The sequence below is a fragment of the Poeciliopsis prolifica genome, unplaced genomic scaffold, assembly GCF_027474105.1.
Source record: "Poeciliopsis prolifica strain line A6 unplaced genomic scaffold, Auburn_PproV2 SCAFFOLD098, whole genome shotgun sequence".
Taxonomy (NCBI): domain Eukaryota; kingdom Metazoa; phylum Chordata; class Actinopteri; order Cyprinodontiformes; family Poeciliidae; genus Poeciliopsis; species Poeciliopsis prolifica.
Genome location: NW_026562473.1, coordinates 560,233 through 577,705, shown reverse-complemented (window position 1 = coordinate 577,705; position 17,473 = coordinate 560,233). Strand labels below are relative to the sequence as shown.

Genomic DNA, 17,473 nt, shown 5'->3' with positions numbered 1-17,473 from the left:
TGACTGATTAAAAGAAGAACTGCAGACTGAGAATAATGATTTCTACACTGGTGATATGTCCCACAGGCAGTTCAAATAAACTCAGAGAGAAACGACATTTTTCTGTGTTTCAAAAACTGATAAAGGCCTATATATCGAACCACTTTTATTTACAACTTATTTGAGAAGTGCAATTGGAGAATAAAACTGTTTTTGACCAGTTTAGATTTAGAAGGTGTTACCATAAGTTACAGTGGACCCAACAAGTTAAAGTGTGAAAATCTACAATCAGCTCCTCTGACTGATCTCCAGATGATTCCTACAATCAGTGGTGGTTCTTGCATACATGGCACTGGGAGCAAGTCCTTCTGTTGCCCCAATCCAACCCATCCCTCTTCCCACCTTAGCACACACACACACACACACAAAAAACCCACTAAAAACCAACTAAAACCTGCACAGAGCAATCTTTTTTTTAATGTAAAGTTTCAGATGGAACATTTATTTATTTATTTGATTGATTCATTGTTTCTGTGTCACCTTCCTAAAATAATAGCGTAAGTCTTTTTTTTTTGCCAAAATGACAACTTAGATTAAAAAACAAACAAACAAAAAATAATTATTTTGGCAACAATTGATCAGCACCATTATTTGGTAAAGGTAGCGATTTGCAGCTTGGTTATATATTGGACAAAAAGTGAGAATCATTTGTTTCTGATGATCACAAAACTGTGAAGATTTTAAGAGTCTTCATTTGGTGTAAAATAATTAAGTCCAAACTTTGGACTCCAGAGTATTTGTTTGGGGAGGTGTGAATGTGAACTCTGATGCAGGTCAAAAAAAGACAACAAAACCTGGGTCATGGTTCTGTATAAGTGGACTCTGGTGCAGTTCTGATATACATCTCAGGAGAAAAAGATCCACTGCAATGAAGCCCTTTGAAAACCTCCTGGTTATTCCAGCAAATATTAATTTAATTAGTATTGTTGTTTTGAAATGAATATAAAATTGTTTTCTTTGCATTATTTGAGGTCTGAAAACACTGCATCTTTTTTATTTTTGACTATTTCTCATTTTCTGCAAATAAATAATACATTTTTGACATGTCAATAGTTCATAGAATAGAAGAACGATGTTCGTTTTATTCAAACAGATACCTATAAAGTGTAAAATCAGAGATTTAATAAAACATTTCCAGGAATTTCCCTTGAAAAATCAACAAATGATTCTTATTTCAACAAATCAACTTTGAAATGAAATTCATCTCACAGAGTGATATAGTATTTTTCCTGTTAATGTTAATGATGGGAACAGCTAAGGGAAACCCCAACATCCAGTTTCATACAAAGTAAAGTATTTTGATTGCAGAATTTGTATTCACAAACATTTCTTTAAAATTTATGTTTTTATCTTAGTTTATCTCATGGTATATGCGCTCAGAGTCTACATGGCCTAATATGGTGCAGGTTCTACTCACAACCTTATATACCCTCTATTACTGATCCAGTAAGAGATTATTGTACAGTTTAAGGGGAACTGATTGAATCTGTTATACTGCGCTGCAAGTCAATGGAGCTTAAATGAGCCTATATGAAAGAGGAGAGAAGGTCTGCTTCAGGGTTCATGCAATCCAACCACTGATTCAACACTTTGTTCATCGTTGCTGCTCCACATTTAAATAATCTCACACGCTTCAAGAGTGTGCTGTAGATTTGTGACTTTTTTTTTTCTTCCCTCACTCCAGCAATTTCCCCTCACCACTTTTCTGGTTAACTTATTTGCTTCGCAGGCCGTCTGACCAAGCAGCTCTCGAGTACACTCTGACAGTCGTACTGCTTGTGAGTGCCAGGGGAAAAAATAACCAGCTCTGATGAGTGCAACAGCCCCAAGCTATGACACAAAACTGAACAGTGAAAGCCACACATCCACTTTCTCGCTCACCATCCTTATCATGTCTGCATTCTCCTGCTCTATACCATCTGAAGCAATGTTTTCTACTCACGTCTTACACAAGAATTCATATATATATATAAACAGACTTCTCTACAGAAGATGCAGTCAATGCTCTACTAAAGTCCATTGCTTTTACTTCAGAATCCTTAGTCATATTATGATTTTGTGACGATGCTATTGGCTAAATAAGTTTTAGAATCAGATTCTATGTAGGAAACATTGTGCATAGATTGATGACATTAATTCCTTTCACAATGACCAGTGCAGGTGTTTTGTCCCTGACCACAATAATGATCACTTTTTGAAATTACTTCCTAGTTTACTGTGACTCTGCCTCACTTGCATACAATTAAAGCACAGCATAAATAGATTGTTTCTGTTTCTCTGGGTAATGAGTCCAAAATACAAAAAAAAAAAAAATAAATAAATAATAAGTATTTTCTCATCTTCAACTCTCTGGCGCCCCCACTGGTGAGGTTTCATCTCTCCAGTCCACTTCAGATGGAGCTTCAGTTAAAAAAGTCGGTCCAGAACAAACACGAGTGTGTGCCTTAAAGCTGCTAGTAAAACAGAAAGAGGCATTAATAAGTTGGCAGCAGAGTCGTTCAGGATGATGTGTGTTTTAACATTTCTGATCTTGTAAGATCCATTTTTCTAACAATACTATGATGTCAGAACCCACTGCTCCTTATGAAAAAATGCTGATTCAGGTGAAACAAAGTTCATTTCTGTGGCTGTCACTGTTCCTGCCTCCCAGCTCCGATCCCACAGCTCACATTCGGTCTTGTAAAATAGTAGGAACATGTATTTATAGTATGTATATAGTTGTCCATTTTTATAGAGGCATTTATATGTTTTGTATTATGAATTTCAGGCTAGCAGTCATCAGAATGGTCAAAAGGTGAAGGGCCCAGGGAGTCTTTAGAGTTACAGGATTATTAGAGGAACAAAGGCCTTATGGATTACTTGATTCACTCTTGATTCAGCCTAAGGCCAGAAGTCAAGGGCATTTTTTTCAGCACCGTAAGAGGTTCGGCTGTTTTGTTTTCTTGTCGCAATGTAAGGGCAATCCATACTCCAACCTGTAAAACATGTGGACTGCAGCTTGTGAGGGAGACAGGAAATATTTACTAAACACAGATATAATGTCCTAAAGAAAAGAAATACACAGGAACACTTTGTTAATCCTTTCATATCCTATGGTTGGAAAGTTGTCATTCAAGCCAACCTCAGGAGAACAGCAGACCAGAGACGGAGGGCGAGACAAACTGGAGACCAGGGACTGAAAGAAAAACCCTTTTAAAACTCTCACTGCTCTTATGGTGTGTTCTACATCTACGCTTACATTTCATTCAGTTTACCTTCTAAACTTTATTCCATTCTTAATGAAGTATTATATGGGGGTTCTGCTAGTTTAACATCTTGCCCTGACCTCCTGATTCCTAATCTCTGAACATTTGGTGGTTTCAATCAGTGTCTGTAAGTCTACTTGATGAATAATTATTTTGATTGTAGATGGAGAAAATGTGGTGACAAATCGGAACAGGGGAGACATTAATGGGCTTAGTTTCCAAGAATAATGAAACATTTTCTTAGGGCAGAGCAACAGCGCCCTCTGCTGGTCAATGCAGAGCAGCGTTTTAGTGGCTACTCTGAAGCCTGCCTGCAGACTACATATTCTGTGAAAACACAATAATTGCAATTTGATCAGTCCAGCAAAAGTTTGTTTGGGATTGAAACTTATTTTAAGTGTTAGAGATTCAGAAAATTTCATTCTCTGTCTACCCCAACAGAGTTTTCCATGAAGAGGAACTCCCCTGGGCTGTGCATGAGAACACTAAACTGATTCTCAATTCTCCTGAACATCCACTCAACAGTGTGTTTGATCTTCCAACTGGTGGCCACTTCAGGATGCCTAAGATCAGAACCCGGCGTGGTCAGGGGTCTTTCATTCCTGCAGCCATTGAGCTTTGTCTCCCTGGCTGAGACTGCAATACCCAGAGCACTGTCAAGGTTTCTGAAATACATAGTTTGTATTCTTATTATCTTGAGAGCTCAATGCACTTAATGTATTAGGGCATGAGTTATTTCTGCTAGTATATGTAGTTGTGTGGAACTGATAGAATAAAGATGATGTCTTTTTTCTGTGTTTTTTGTATTTCTGATACTTGCTGCAAACAAATTTCCACTTGGAATAAGAATAAAAACTGAACTGAACTGAATTTTAATTAAAGTTAGAGTTTTTAGCATTGGCTTCTGGTGGCTATCATGTTGGTATTGCATTAGAGGAATCAATGTTAGAGCTACATGTAACATAACCTTTTAGCTAGTGGAACCAGTGTTGGTAACCTAACCTCATACCTGCTCTTCCTCCTGAACCACAGCTCTCCCAAAGCTGTCACCACGGAAACATGTCAAGATCAACGTTCACTATGTAACTTACCAACTTTGGAAGGTGTAAAAAGCCCCTGGCTGGGATAATTATGCATACGGTTTCCAGCATTAAAAACATGTCAGTGACTTATTTTCTTGGGAAATGTCTGGATCCTCTACACAGACCTTTAGTTTGTGCTGGTTGGAACTGAATCCCAGAGCAGATCACCACTCCACCTGAAACCTGATGCTTGTGAGCTCATTTAGCACTGAGTGCTGCAATGCAGTGAGCTGAAAGTTCTTTTAGTGACACTAAAGGCCACCAGAAACTGTTCCACTAAACTAAAAGTGACATTTATGATTATCTGCTGTCTAGTATGGCAGCACCATTTACTTCTATATGTGCTACAATGGAATGTTTTTTAGGTGACGCCTCTCAGGGTTAGCATTTAATAAAATTACTGCCGGTTTGGTGTTTCAAATCAAGACAAACATTTAAAGCAAAAATGTGTAACACTGTCTAATTGTTTTTATTTAGAACAGCTTGTCCACCATTTTATAACTTAGCAACAATTGTTTTGACTTTTTGTGTCTTTTGTGAATAGAAATATTTCTAAGACACCACTGTCCCCCTCTTTCAGCCAGCTGACCTGTATTGTGCAGCTGCAGGTGGAGAAAGTTCTTTTGTTATCTCCGTAAAAGAAAAGACTCAACAATGGAATATTTTACAGAGGCTTGTCAAACTTTCTTTTTTCTCTATTTCTACAAAAGAAAGTTTCAAACATTTCTGCAACATTAAGTTCAATTGTAGTATTTTGCACAAAAACATAATTTAATATTTGAGTTCTTCACCAAAGCAAAAATCTATGTTATTTAAGACAATTTATATATTTTGTCATTCCTCAATCAGAGTCGATGCTTTTATTTTGAAAGGAACCAATCCTTACTGTCACCCGGTTTACTCTCCATGACAACCAGTTTGAGAACACAGATACTCAGTGTGCAGAGCCTGGTTTAGTTCCCCAGAAGATGGATTGATTCTACACAGGTATATAATTACATCTATATTAGAAGAATGTACACTCTGCTTATTTGTAATGCATGTTTATGTGTTTGTTGGTATTTGCAGTGAGTAAGGATGAAGCCAGCTCACAGAAAGAGTGATATGGAGCGTTTGGGTGTGTTTATGGAGATGAGCTACATCTCTGCAGGAGACAAGTATACGTCAGCAAACAGCCGTGAGCATGACAGAAACTTTACTAATCTGTTTTAAATGTAGACAGCTCCTTTAAATAACCCCACAGCTGACACCATGGAGGTAACAGACAGTTGCAGGAGCCTGCTGGATAAAGGAGGTCAATGAGAATTGCTTCATAACATCAGGCTGGCTTTTCACAGGAACATAAAACTCTAAGTAGAAAATATTAAGTAACAGTCAAATACATGGCCAATCCACAACTACAGAATCCAACAAAAATAATATAGTGTTCTTTTCTTAGTCTTGGATTGACAAGAACTGCAAAGTCATGTTTAGACATTCACTGAAGGTCACAATTTAACTATTTGCATCATCCAGAGGGTCTTGGTTCTCGGTTGCTGACAAATGTTTGCTTTCTGGAGATGTGGACTGGAATGAGGTTTTAAATTTTACCCAGTTGCTAACCTTGCCCATGATTTGTGTAATTCACTTGTTTGAAGCTATGAAGCTTACCGGAAATTGCCTGCACTGTAAACAGCTGTCTTCCACTGCGAAGAGAGAAGTGCCGATTTGAATTCAATATTTGGAAGTGTGACCAACTCAGACTGAATGGTTTCGTTCACTTCCACCGCTGCCACTACTAAAACTCAGTTCTTAAGTTGAGCTAAAAATCATTGTCATCGTTCAGAACTTCTCCTTGTGTTTGATAATTGGCCCATTTAAAAAAGATCAACCAGAGACAATCCAAGTCCCTGGGAGAAAGCCCAGGCTGGAAGAGAGAACGTGTCTCCATGTGTCACTGAACAATAGACTGACTCTTCATTTGCATTAAAGTGGTTGGTAGAGACCAAAGATCATAACCTAAAACAATAAACTCAGGGATTTAAGTAGGCGAAAATATACATTTCAATTATCTGCTAACAGTTCGAGTTAAGGTTTTGGGAGGTAAGTTAGAAGTTGCCTCTGACTGAACAGTTGTGTTGAATCCAGGAGGAATTCAACGCAACCCAAGCTACTTGGTGAAGGTCATTGGAATAAGAGGAAATGTGAGATTTTGATGCTGCTTCTTGGCTAGCAGCACTTTCAAATGAAATGAAAAATGTGATTTAAAGTGCATGTACGTGACGCTTCCATTTTTAATCCAGGTCCATTCAATGAGTCAGCATATCGAAACCGCCAGATGCAGGCGGGTGTCACTAAACAGCTGTGTGCTCTGCAAAGTGGCTTTTTCGACAAGTCCTTTAAAAGGATTTTTGAGAAAGAAGCACTGAGTGAACCTTTGAGACTGGCTCGGAGGAACCGGATGCAGCAGGTCAAGAGGAACCTGGGCAAAGCCTTCCTGCCCTGCAGCGGGACCAAGACGTCGTGAGGCAGCACACACAAAGACATATTCACTAAGAGCTTTAAATATGTCTGCTTAGTTGAACAATATTAATGATTTATTATTACAATAATATTTCCAAGTGATCTCAGATGGAATTTTAACAGATGTTTGTTACATGGTTTGTTTGTGCCTTCAGCTCTGGTTCTGGTAGTTACTATGGCACCTTTTCTGGACCAATAGAAGCTACAAGTCCTCTGTCAGTTCCCAAGAAAGTTCAGCGCTCACCTGGCCGCAACATTCTCACCTCACCACCCAAGAAAGGCAGTGGTTACAGGTTTATGGCAAGCAAAAGCAGTTCCCAAACTCTGAGACAACTTCCTTCTTCCCTCGAGGGTCAAGGGCACAGAAGCAGAGTGACTAGCTGCGTTGACAAAATGGCTACAAATTGGAATTTGAAAAATACACTGTTTTCCAAATTATTATGCAAATTGGATTCAAGTATCATAAAGATAAACATTTTTTGTTGTGCAATTAAATTTATAGATGGTATTGTGTGTCAGGGCTCTTTGAATCACTATAATTAATTTCAGAGCTGGTTGATTAGTTTGTCTGATGAGCTCAATTAAAGGAAATCTAATTAAGAAGGATGTTCCACATTATTAAGCAGGCCACAGGTTTCAAACAGTAAGGGAAGAGAAAGGATCTCTGCTGACCAAAATCATCAGATAGTGTAGTGCCTTATGGCAAGATATGAAAACATTAGATATTTCATTAAAACTGAAGCGTTATCATACTGTGAAGAGATTTGTGGCTGATTCAGAACAAGATGGGTTTGTACAGATAAAGGCATAATGAGGAAGGTTTCTGTTAGACAAATTCATGGGATTAAGAGAGCAGCTGCTAAAATATCCTTACAAATCAGCAAACAGTTATTTGAAGCTGCTGGTGCCTCTGGAGCCTCAAGGTGGAGGATCCTCCAGAGGCTTGTGCTCCATGAAGCTACTATTGGGTCCCTAACCAGCTCACTAGCAGAAACAGTAGCAGTGGACCCAGCCGGGTATGAAGATTCATTTTCAAACAGACTTGGTCACTGATGACTGCTGTACAATCCTTCAGTAGCAAAATCATCTTCATGCATGACAATGCACCATCTCATGCTGCAAGGAATACCACTGTGTCATTGGCTGCTATGGGCATAAAAGGGGAGAAACTCATGGTGTGGTCACCTCCTCCTCTGACCTCTGACCCTATTGAGAACCTTTGGAGTTTCCAAAGGAATTATGCTTCTAAAATAATGAGACAATCAACTGTGAGAGGAGGAAGGGGGACATGGATGGACCAGTAGATTGTTTTAATTTGCCTTAATTTACTCAGACTGTCATATTTGGTTATAGCTGGGGGTAATGAACTTATGAGAAAAAGTTTTTTTCTCATAAGTTTGGAGTTTCCAAAGGTTCTCAATAGGGTCGCAATGTTTAAAATGCAACTTCAACACTGACTTAAGGAAAATACTGCTGTTATTCATTTTATTTTGCTTTCTTCTACCATTTTCTTACCACTGAAAGAAATAAAACATTTATTCTTTCAGTGGTAAGACCTGAGGATGGGATGTATTTCATGTCAAAACAGCAGGTCTGGGAAGATATTCTAACATCCTGCAAAAATCAAGCAGAAATTTTCCACAAACTCACAAGTTCAATGGATGCAAGAATTGTGCAGGTGATATCAAAGAAGGTCCTATGTTACCATGTAACTCAGTCTGTTAAGATGTTTTGATTGAAAGAGCTTTTGATTTTAGTACAAGTGACCACTTAAAGCTGGACATTTAAAGAATGACCGTTTGCAGTTCTTTATAATCCATAAAATGTTTAAAAAATCTGCTGTGCATAATAATTTGGAACACAGTGTAAATTCGTCTTACGGAAACACAGCAATTTCTAAACAAAACAGGTTTTCTGATAAAAAGTTATTGGACTTAAGAGGATTTTTGGCTTCATAAAAATTAGTGTACTTTGCAAAACTGAAGTGGAAACACTTTTTTTTAGGCCACACATCATGTGATCAATGACCAGATGTTATTGCTGGCAGAAAAGATGCAGAAGACGACAGGAAGGATGATCACGTAGACATAATGAAGAATAGCGTAAAAATGATTTAGTAATATCTTTATATACATATTTTACAAACATGCATTAATACAAATATAAACATAAATGATTGATACCTAATATATACTTACAAAATCATGTTTACATATGGTGCTGCTTGTTTGTAATGACAAACTTAGTGACATATGATTTTAATTGCATTTCTCATTTAATACAAACACTACAATTATAAATTGTGCTTTTTTGACATGAACAGAAAAAAAGATTTTTTTCTCATTAATAACAAAAACCCAGCTATTGTTGGGATTATTGGTAATATGAATAAATATGATTTTATTTAGAGAGGTTTCTAGTAAGAAGCACAAAATCAGAAATGAAATAACTCCTGATAAGCTGTGCATTTGATCAGTGGTTCTCTGAAGGGTTTTAAAGTTTTCCTGTGTTCCTTATTTCCCCAGTTATCCTAATGTCACTCTGTCTAAAATGGACCTGTATGTTTCTGACCCATATGACAGAGCCAAAGAAGCCCTGAAGGTAATAAACACAGCTGATTATTTTTGTGTTTTCTTGATATTAAGACTTTCAGTTTACATTATGGGAATTAACATGTGAAACTTATATTCCTCTGATACAACAGTACAATTATAAAGAAGAATCATAGGTTAAATACAAAATAGTTATAGATATAAATAGAAATATTAGTAGCAGGTTTGTTGCATGAGAAATTTCTATAATTATATGCATGAATGCAGCTATGAACCAGGAATCAGAGTTCCTGCCCCAGATATGGTCCCTGTAGTTAAACTACAGCCAAATTGTTCCTTTAGTCACTGATGTGGTTAAGCCACAAAGAACAGCTGCCCAGATTACTTACAAAACGAATCAGATGATCATTGTGTTTATGGTTACGAAATGTAGAGGCAAAGCCTAAACTTAAGAACACTGAGATGGTGAGACAGTGTCACCCCCAAAGGAGGCCATGGGAAAAAATGCAATAATATATACTGTCATGTAATATATAGTAAATAATATATTGGTACCAACATCAGTATTGGCTGACATCGGTATTCAGAGAAGGCATGACCATGATGGCAGAAAGCAGTTCTTGCTTTAAGTCTAAAATCCAAATGAAGACATTCAGTTTACTATCATGTGACCAGCAGGAAATATTTGTATTTTTATTGGAACAGCATGCTGATGGTGGGATGTGACAGCAGCTTTGTAAATCCAAATGAAATACATCAAAGTTTGTGATTAGGACATGAATTAATATGCAAGAAGTTAGTACAGTTTCCTGCTGGTTCTTATTTTTCTTTGAATTTTACATATGTTCAAATCTATGTGTATCCAGAGGGAGGGAGCAATCCATCGCTCCAAACTAAGAGATGGGCCCTTCAGAATAAATCTTCACCCACAGGTTTATTTCCAAGGCAATCCGTATCACAGCGACAAGGCTCTCCCACCTGCTCAAAAGCCCCTCCAGCCCCAAAAGAACGTCTCCATGGTTCCCTTCAAACCCACCTCCCCCAGCAAACAGGTGAATCATTGCTTGGTTCAATGAAGAGAAACTGTGGATATTAGATATGATGTTTGTGGGCATAATACATTTGTATTATTATTATGTATTATTTTAGTATGTGTGTTCATATGTCTTAGATTGGAGGAATGAAAGCTGGAACATTTGATGTATATCCCTCACATTCTGCTGATCCATATGTCATCCGCCGCTCCAAACCAGCCAGTCAAGAGCCAGTGTTTCGTCCTGCTCCTGGTCCCAAGAGCATGCCAGTCAAAAGCATCATCTCCGTTAATGTTAACAGGTTTGCTCCATAAATATGCTTCAGTTCATATTTAGCTGACACCTTAGTGTACGTCTGCTGGAGCGATTACAACATTTAGACAGCCTCATGGAGGACTTCTGCATTAAATGTTCAGTTATTGAGAGAATAACTTTACAGTGCCTTTAAGTCATCGGACAATGTCATACAAATAAAAGAAACTGAAAGGTCAGCAATAAATTGATCAGTTCGTAATTGTAGCTTGTTTTTAACTTTTGGACTAAATTTGGAGTACCGGTGTAAAGAACAATATTCAATATGCCACAAGACCAAGTTGTTTTTAAATCCTGGGAGAAGTTATCCTGTTCCAGTAAACGTTATGATAAATACATACATAATTAGGGTTCCACGGCAGCAGACGTGCACAAAAGGGGCCATTCAAATTAAATTGCACGCTAAAAAATCTTCTCTCAACTATATCTCCACATCCACATGTACATTGAGGGCTTCCGTTCTTACAACTGACAGCTGTTATTGATCACCACCCTCTTTACTTATCAAAAGGTTTGCAATAAAATAACAAGTTTGGTTTACATCCTTGTAACAAACGGTTTGAGCAGCCGAACATGCAGCACCCTATGTCTATTTTTAAAAAAAAAATAACTTAAGAAAAGAAATTTTAGGCCGGCAGTCGTCTGTTTTTTGTCGGCTTTATTGGAGTTGACACATGAATAGATTGTTTTGTTGGAGTCTGCCATTTTCTGAAGAGAATGATGTCACATGCAAAGGGTCAATAAATTTGACTTTCAGGTCACAGAAGAAGCTTTTACAGGTAACTAATTCTCCAATCATTTAGGAGAGTGAATTTAATATTTATTACTGATACAGGTCTAATCAGGTCACATATCTTTATCTGTTCTGTGTTTCTTTCTATTGAAATTGTAACATTAGCTTCTTTTGAAAAGGTTTCAAGACTACCCTATCCTACCACCTTGAATCTTATGTAGCTGGTTAGCTAACCTCAATTATTATCCTAACAATATAAAAGAAGTACGTGAACTGTTGAATGACAACACTTTTATTGTGTGACCTCACTTTGTCTCCTTGTTTTCCATATTGTTTCAGAAGAATCAACTCTGCAAACTACCGGTACACCACCAACTCAGCCGTGATGAAAACCTGATCACACTGTTGGAGCTGTTGTTTTTTGTTCCAATGAATTGGCACTTTTACAAAGCTAAAATAACAAATTCTGAGTGATTTAGTTTTTCAAGTAATATGCATTTCAATTAATATTCTTGTTCTTTATTTTATTTTGAATTTTGGGTTTTTAGTAATAAAGAATAAAGACAATTTAAAAATATTTTATTGTTTTTCTGTTATTTGGACATTGGACATTGTCCTTTCTTCCTTTGATTTTTCATTTTGTGTGTGTGTGTGTGTGTGTGTCTGGGGGGGGGGGGGGGTTCAGTTTCTCTGAACACACATTCATGTGCTATGGAACATCACAGGGATAATATGTATTTTCCCAATTAGTTTTACCTGGGAACTCAAATATATTATACTAGTATTCATATATCATATAAAATATAAATTTAAAATTCATATTTTAAATTACATTTGAACCTGCACTGCCAACGTCAGGATACAAACTCCAGTAAGGAACGTGTGTGTCAAGGTTCATTGTAAAATATAGACGAGTAAAACATTTTTCGTAAAGACGATCTTTGAAAGAGCTTCCTTTTTCCCACAATCCCTAGCGGTGAGCAGTTTATAAGTATCCGCTCGGCATCCGGTCTGTCTCTCTGTGGGCTGCTACCATGCGGTGTGTTGTGGAATATGCTAGTTGTGGCGAAGTGTAAGTGGTTCTTATTGTTCTTCCATTGATGAAACGAGAGTGTTATGCGGATACAAAGATATAATACTTGAAAAGGCGTCCATCTTGTAGAAAAACGATTCTGTGGTATTTTAATGTTTTCCAACATATCCGTTTTCCCCTCAGCAGAAGAAGACGAAACCTGTCTTCTTCTGCTGATAGATGCTGAAAACAACGTCGGTTGTTTTCAGAAATGAATGAATGTAAACTGAACTATTTCTTTAATAGAGCTCTGGAAACATGAAGTTAGCTTCCAACTTTTTATTCCTTTTTGTGAAACGCCAACAATATTACCTTGAGCATTTTTAAACCACTGTAGTTTCAAACTGCTACACTTAAGTTTTTAAACCTTCAATAGAGCATTTGAAACACATACTGTGACTTGTTAAACTTTTATTTGTAAAAGTTTAATAAAGGGTAATTAAGTGCTTCCAGTTAATGCACTCGTTTGGTTGAAAAGAGTTAATCCTGAACTAAGCTCAGTATGAACTTCTGCCATGACTGAGGATTAGTCCTGGTTTTAATAGTTTGAAGTGTCATTTATAAGTTGGATCAGTTTCAATCTGTTTCCGCCAGGAATTAAAAAAAAAAGCATCAAATTGGGTTGAAAAGAATAGAATAGTTCAGTGTGTATTTAAAGTGACATATTCTCCTTTCTTCAAGTTTTAAACTTGAGCTAGTGAAGCTTCTGAAAAAGAGAATGTCTGATTTTTGCTCTTGACCATGAATGCAGCTAAAGTGACAGTCTTCCTTTCATATCAGAGGTGCTGAACCAACCTGATGGAGGAGCTGTAAGACAGCCCTCCCGACCCCCCCATCCATGTTTCCCCTCCGGGACTACAGGTATTGCATGCGCGCGTACACACCCACACACCCAGCTCTAAGTCAGCTGGCCAGGCCCTGACTGCCTGGTTCAGTGTTACAGGGCTGGCAGAGAAAGCCTCTGTTCTCCGCCTCAGCAGCACACCCTCTGTTCTGGAGGCTGATGCTGCTGAGCTGCAGCAGAGCGTGGCCCAAAGAGAGTGGCCGGTCCTGGTGGGACTGCAGGGCGGGCCTAGTGGAGGGCTTCACACTTCCTGATTGGTTGGGCAAACCACAGAGGAAGACTGAGCAGATTGTTGTCATCCATCATTATCAATGAGGGGTGATGATGGGTCTGGGTCACATGCTGAACCACTGCAGCGATCCACAAACACTGTCATTTATCTTTAATGCAAAATATATAGACTTAATGGCTTAGTTACTGCTCTGAATACGTTTCAGCAAATGGCCATTTTGAGTCTGGGTATTCTAGTTAATGATTAATCAATTGGTTATTAATTATTTCACAAATGGATTTCAGTCCTGGTCACATTGTACAGTCTGTCAGGTTTGTAAAGGGGAGGTAGTTGCTAGCCACCTGAGCTGGTTGAAAGTGAAATGATGAGTTGGGGACCTGCGGGGCCCCGAGGGGTAAAACTTCCTTCACTTGGAATTTCTTGTTTAGAACCTTAAATGTCTGAATGTGGCCAGTATGGTTCTGAAAAACTCCATACTAGAGTTAATCAAGCAGGAAGTCCCTGAAACATGTAGAAGGTGTTCTGCAGCACATGACTGAGTTAAATTTATGGTTGTAGAGAAGTTATTTTGAAAATGAATATCATTTTTCTGTTGCAGGCGGAAGATGTAGAGCGCCCTCTGCTGACGTTCCTGCTGCTGCTTTCCACAGACAGAAGGTGAGTGAACTCCTCCTGTGGTTCAGGTAGAGCTGGCTGTGCTGTGATGTCTCATACAACACATCATGCTGACCAAAGCCATGGTGAAGAGAAACCCTGAGCACAGCAGCCACAACACATCCTGGCTACAGCACAACGATTAAATCCTCTGCTTTCTGTTCTCTCAGCAGCACAGAGAGCAGCTGGCCAGCAGGGGGCTACAGCTGCAGCTCAGTGTGGCAGGTGGGTCAGGTGTGTGAGGAAGCAGGAATAGGTGTTGACCCAATCGGTACTGCCATGGCAGAGACTCCTCTCTGCTGTGGAATCATGGTATTGGGAGAGAAAATCAGGACTTGGCACAGGTTCAAGTAAAACCAGTTTACTAAAACCTGACTGAAGACCTGAAACAACAATTGTTCATTTTTAGAAATCCATTGAAATACTGACTGTCTGTTTTATGATCAGGTGAAAGGAGACTGACTGCAGGATGCATCCGGACCGTATTTACTCAACCTGAGCCACTGTGTCACTTTACTGCCATCAGGACAGTCACTATGACCTGATTATGAACCATCATTGAAGACTTTATGCTAGAAGCTGAAATGGATCAAGCCAATAAAAAAATATTTAACAGAATGTGTGTGTGCTTTATGGTGCTGCTGGTAAAGGTGTTTAGTTTGCTTACATTTCTTCAGCGGGGATCCAACGGCAGTTTGTTTTACTTGTTTGGATCCCCATTAGCTGTTGCCGGGGGTTACGTGAAGACGGAAATAGTTGGGACAATTCAAAGAGCCCCTGACTGACGGGCCATCCACAAAATAGTTTTGTTTTTGTTTTTCTTCATGGAAATGGAAAAGAACCTGGGTCCTTGTCAATTACAAAATTAATTATATCATGCTTTTAAAATTATCAATAAAAAATAAATGTTACAACTCTCAAGAGTCACTTTGTAGTCCAGTTTTCCTCCCAAGACAGAGGGGTTGACCTTGTGAGATTAAACTGTTCACATCCATTTTACTATTTAAAGAACGAAGGAAAAATATCTACCAACACATTCATATATTTAAGTTGTACCTTTTACCACACCTGGTCAGCAGCAGGTCTAATCTTCCTGTCCATCACTGTTTAGTGAAAAGCTAGTTAACATCATTCCAGGGAGTCTGGATTTTCCCTCTCACTGCTCTTTTCACAATAACACAACAAAACATTAGTGACAGAAATCCAAGCTATTTGTTAAATTATAATAAACTGACAATATTTATTATCAACATAATAAATATTGTCACGCCAGACAATATTACAGATATGTTGCCACGTCCCTCCTGACCCGTCCCCTCCTCAGTGAAATTAAAGCTGCAGTCTGTAACTTTTATTAAAAAGTACATATTTAAAATTGAATAGGTTGAGAGATTATCTGATAATTCCTCTGCCTTCTCCCAGTGCTCTCTGGAAACAACCAATCAGAGGCAGGAGTCAGGTTTCAGCTGTTATCACAATCTTTAGCATCGTTAGGAGGTCAGGGAGGAGCTGGAGGAGATTGATCTTTTCACAGATCATCTGTCTCATAACAAACTGTCATGACAAGAAAGCAAGGCAGTTGCTTGACTTTAAAACTGCCACTTTTTATGGGTCAAATAGATTGAAGATATTGTAACAGCAGTGGGGCCCAATTTAATTTTTTGTCATGGGGCCCAAGTTTCCTGGCGGCGCCTCTGCTTAATAGATCTCAATCTATCCATACACACACATAGAGATGTTTATCTTTTTCTTGGTGTATAAATATCTGGTTTCAATGGTGCCTTTTCTTTATTGTACATTTTAAAACAGAACACTTGTTTCTTTTAAACAAGTGTTCTGTTTTAAAATGTACAGTTCTTGTCACAAGGTGAAGACACCAGTAAATAGTCTTGAAGTTCTCTTGGTTCAACAAGCCACATTTGTTGAGATATGAATGCCAGCTAGGTGTAAATATTCTATTCCAATTCTGATTCTTGAATAGTTTTTTTAATTAGCATTAACAAGTAGAGCACTCTACTTCCTGAGTAGAGTATGTAACGGGTACCGGATTCTGGACCCGTCAGCAGCAGATGATAAAGCTGAAAAATAGCATATAATGAGAACACGGGAGACGCAGTCTGTGTTCCTCCAATTTCTCTCAACTTATCAGAAACCGCAGAGCAACAGGCAGCTCAGAGTCTCCATGCACCCCCTACTGGTGAAACACCATAAATACACCCATCGTCATTAACCTCTGTTACAAGAAACAAAATAGCTACATAACCCCATAAACATTTAAAGAAGTGAATGCTCCTTTCCTTTTTCTATTGTGGGCACACATATTTGTATGCTACTTTTAATAACTCCATGCTACTTGTGTCGAATTTTTGCCAGCGGACTTAATGTCATATTGCTGTTAACCAACATTGTTTTTATCTGGCTTGTATCAATGTGTGAGATTAACCTCGCAGCAATCCTAGATTAAAACACCAATCACAGAATAGTACAAAGAAATCTGAACCAAACCAAATAAACATTCAAGACTTGAACTTCTTTATAATCTCCACATCCAAGAACCAACATGTCAGGATTTCAAACCTCTGGACGAAAATAGAAATGCAGTGAAGTTTCTACTTAAATCTACCATGTGAGGAATCCCTGATCAGTCCTAAGAAATTAAAGCTGAACCAAACTCAAAGCATCCAGCTCTGTTTTCCACTTTGATACAAAGTAGGAAAATGTCATTATAGGCATCACAGCGGCGAGAATCTAAAAACCAATCCAAATTTTTTTTCTACGAATTCAATATTAGCATTTTGCTGCATGAAATAATTTGATTTATTATCTTAGACATGTTTATTTTAAATCGCATATATCGCCATCTAGAGGTCAGAGTGTGAAAGGCGTGAGTTGTTTGGGTGTCAAATAATTTCTGGCCATATTATAATCAAGAATTTTCTCAAAGTGCCATTGTTGTAGAATGTACTGCTAAAAGAACCAATGAACAACCTGCTAAAATGATCAATATCTGTCTCTGTATAAGTTGAATATTTCTAAGTAAAACTGAGCATCTTTTCACAGTGATAACTTGGCATGAAACAAAAAAAAAAAACCCTCTGTGATTTGATTAAAATAATGTTTAAGCACACAGGTGTAATCTCGCAGGTTCTGTTGATGTGGCCCCAGAATCCAA

General features: G+C 38.1%; 1 protein-coding gene and 2 non-coding genes across 4 annotated transcripts; all 3 read left to right on the top strand.

Moving 5' to 3' along the window:
- Nucleotides 1–5,288: 5,288 nt before the first annotated feature.
- Nucleotides 5,289–12,066, top strand: cunh4orf47 (chromosome unknown C4orf47 homolog). 2 transcript variants are annotated; one of them, XM_055023305.1, is made up of 8 exons: nt 5,289–5,353; nt 5,435–5,543; nt 6,649–6,868; nt 7,024–7,161; nt 9,394–9,469; nt 10,353–10,472; nt 10,592–10,755; nt 11,839–12,066. In XM_055023305.1, exons 2-8 carry the CDS (start codon nt 5,444–5,446, stop codon nt 11,894–11,896), a joined length of 876 nt encoding a protein of 291 aa, XP_054879280.1. In that variant the 5' UTR covers nt 5,289–5,353; nt 5,435–5,443; the 3' UTR covers nt 11,897–12,066. The 2 variants fall into 2 exon arrangements, with proteins under 2 accessions (XP_054879280.1, XP_054879279.1); XM_055023304.1 differs by having other exon boundaries at nt 10,287–10,472.
- A 1,396-nt stretch (nt 12,067–13,462) lies between these two features.
- Nucleotides 13,463–13,663, top strand: LOC129353878 (small nucleolar RNA SNORA74). Its single transcript, XR_008605098.1, has one exon. It is a non-coding gene; the product is annotated as a small nucleolar RNA SNORA74 (small nucleolar RNA).
- Nucleotides 13,664–14,342: 679 nt separating this feature from the next.
- On the top strand, nt 14,343–14,409 carry LOC129353879 (small nucleolar RNA SNORD63). The gene has a single exon (XR_008605099.1). It is a non-coding gene; the product is annotated as a small nucleolar RNA SNORD63 (small nucleolar RNA).
- The last annotated feature ends 3,064 nt before the right edge of the window (nt 14,410–17,473 follow it).

What these genes read in the sequence shown, in the direction of transcription:
- cunh4orf47 (XM_055023304.1), top strand. Translation starts at nt 5,444, where the DNA reads ATGAAGCCAGCTCACAGAAAGAGTGATATGGAGCGTTTGGGTGTGTTT. An exon ending in GAGCCAAAGAAGCCCTGAAG is followed by an intron (nt 9,470 to 10,286) that starts GTAATAAACACA and finishes ATGTGTATCCAG; the next exon opens with AGGGAGGGAGCAATCCATCG. An exon ending in CCACCTCCCCCAGCAAACAG is followed by an intron (nt 10,473 to 10,591) that starts GTGAATCATTGC and finishes CATATGTCTTAG; the next exon opens with ATTGGAGGAATGAAAGCTGG.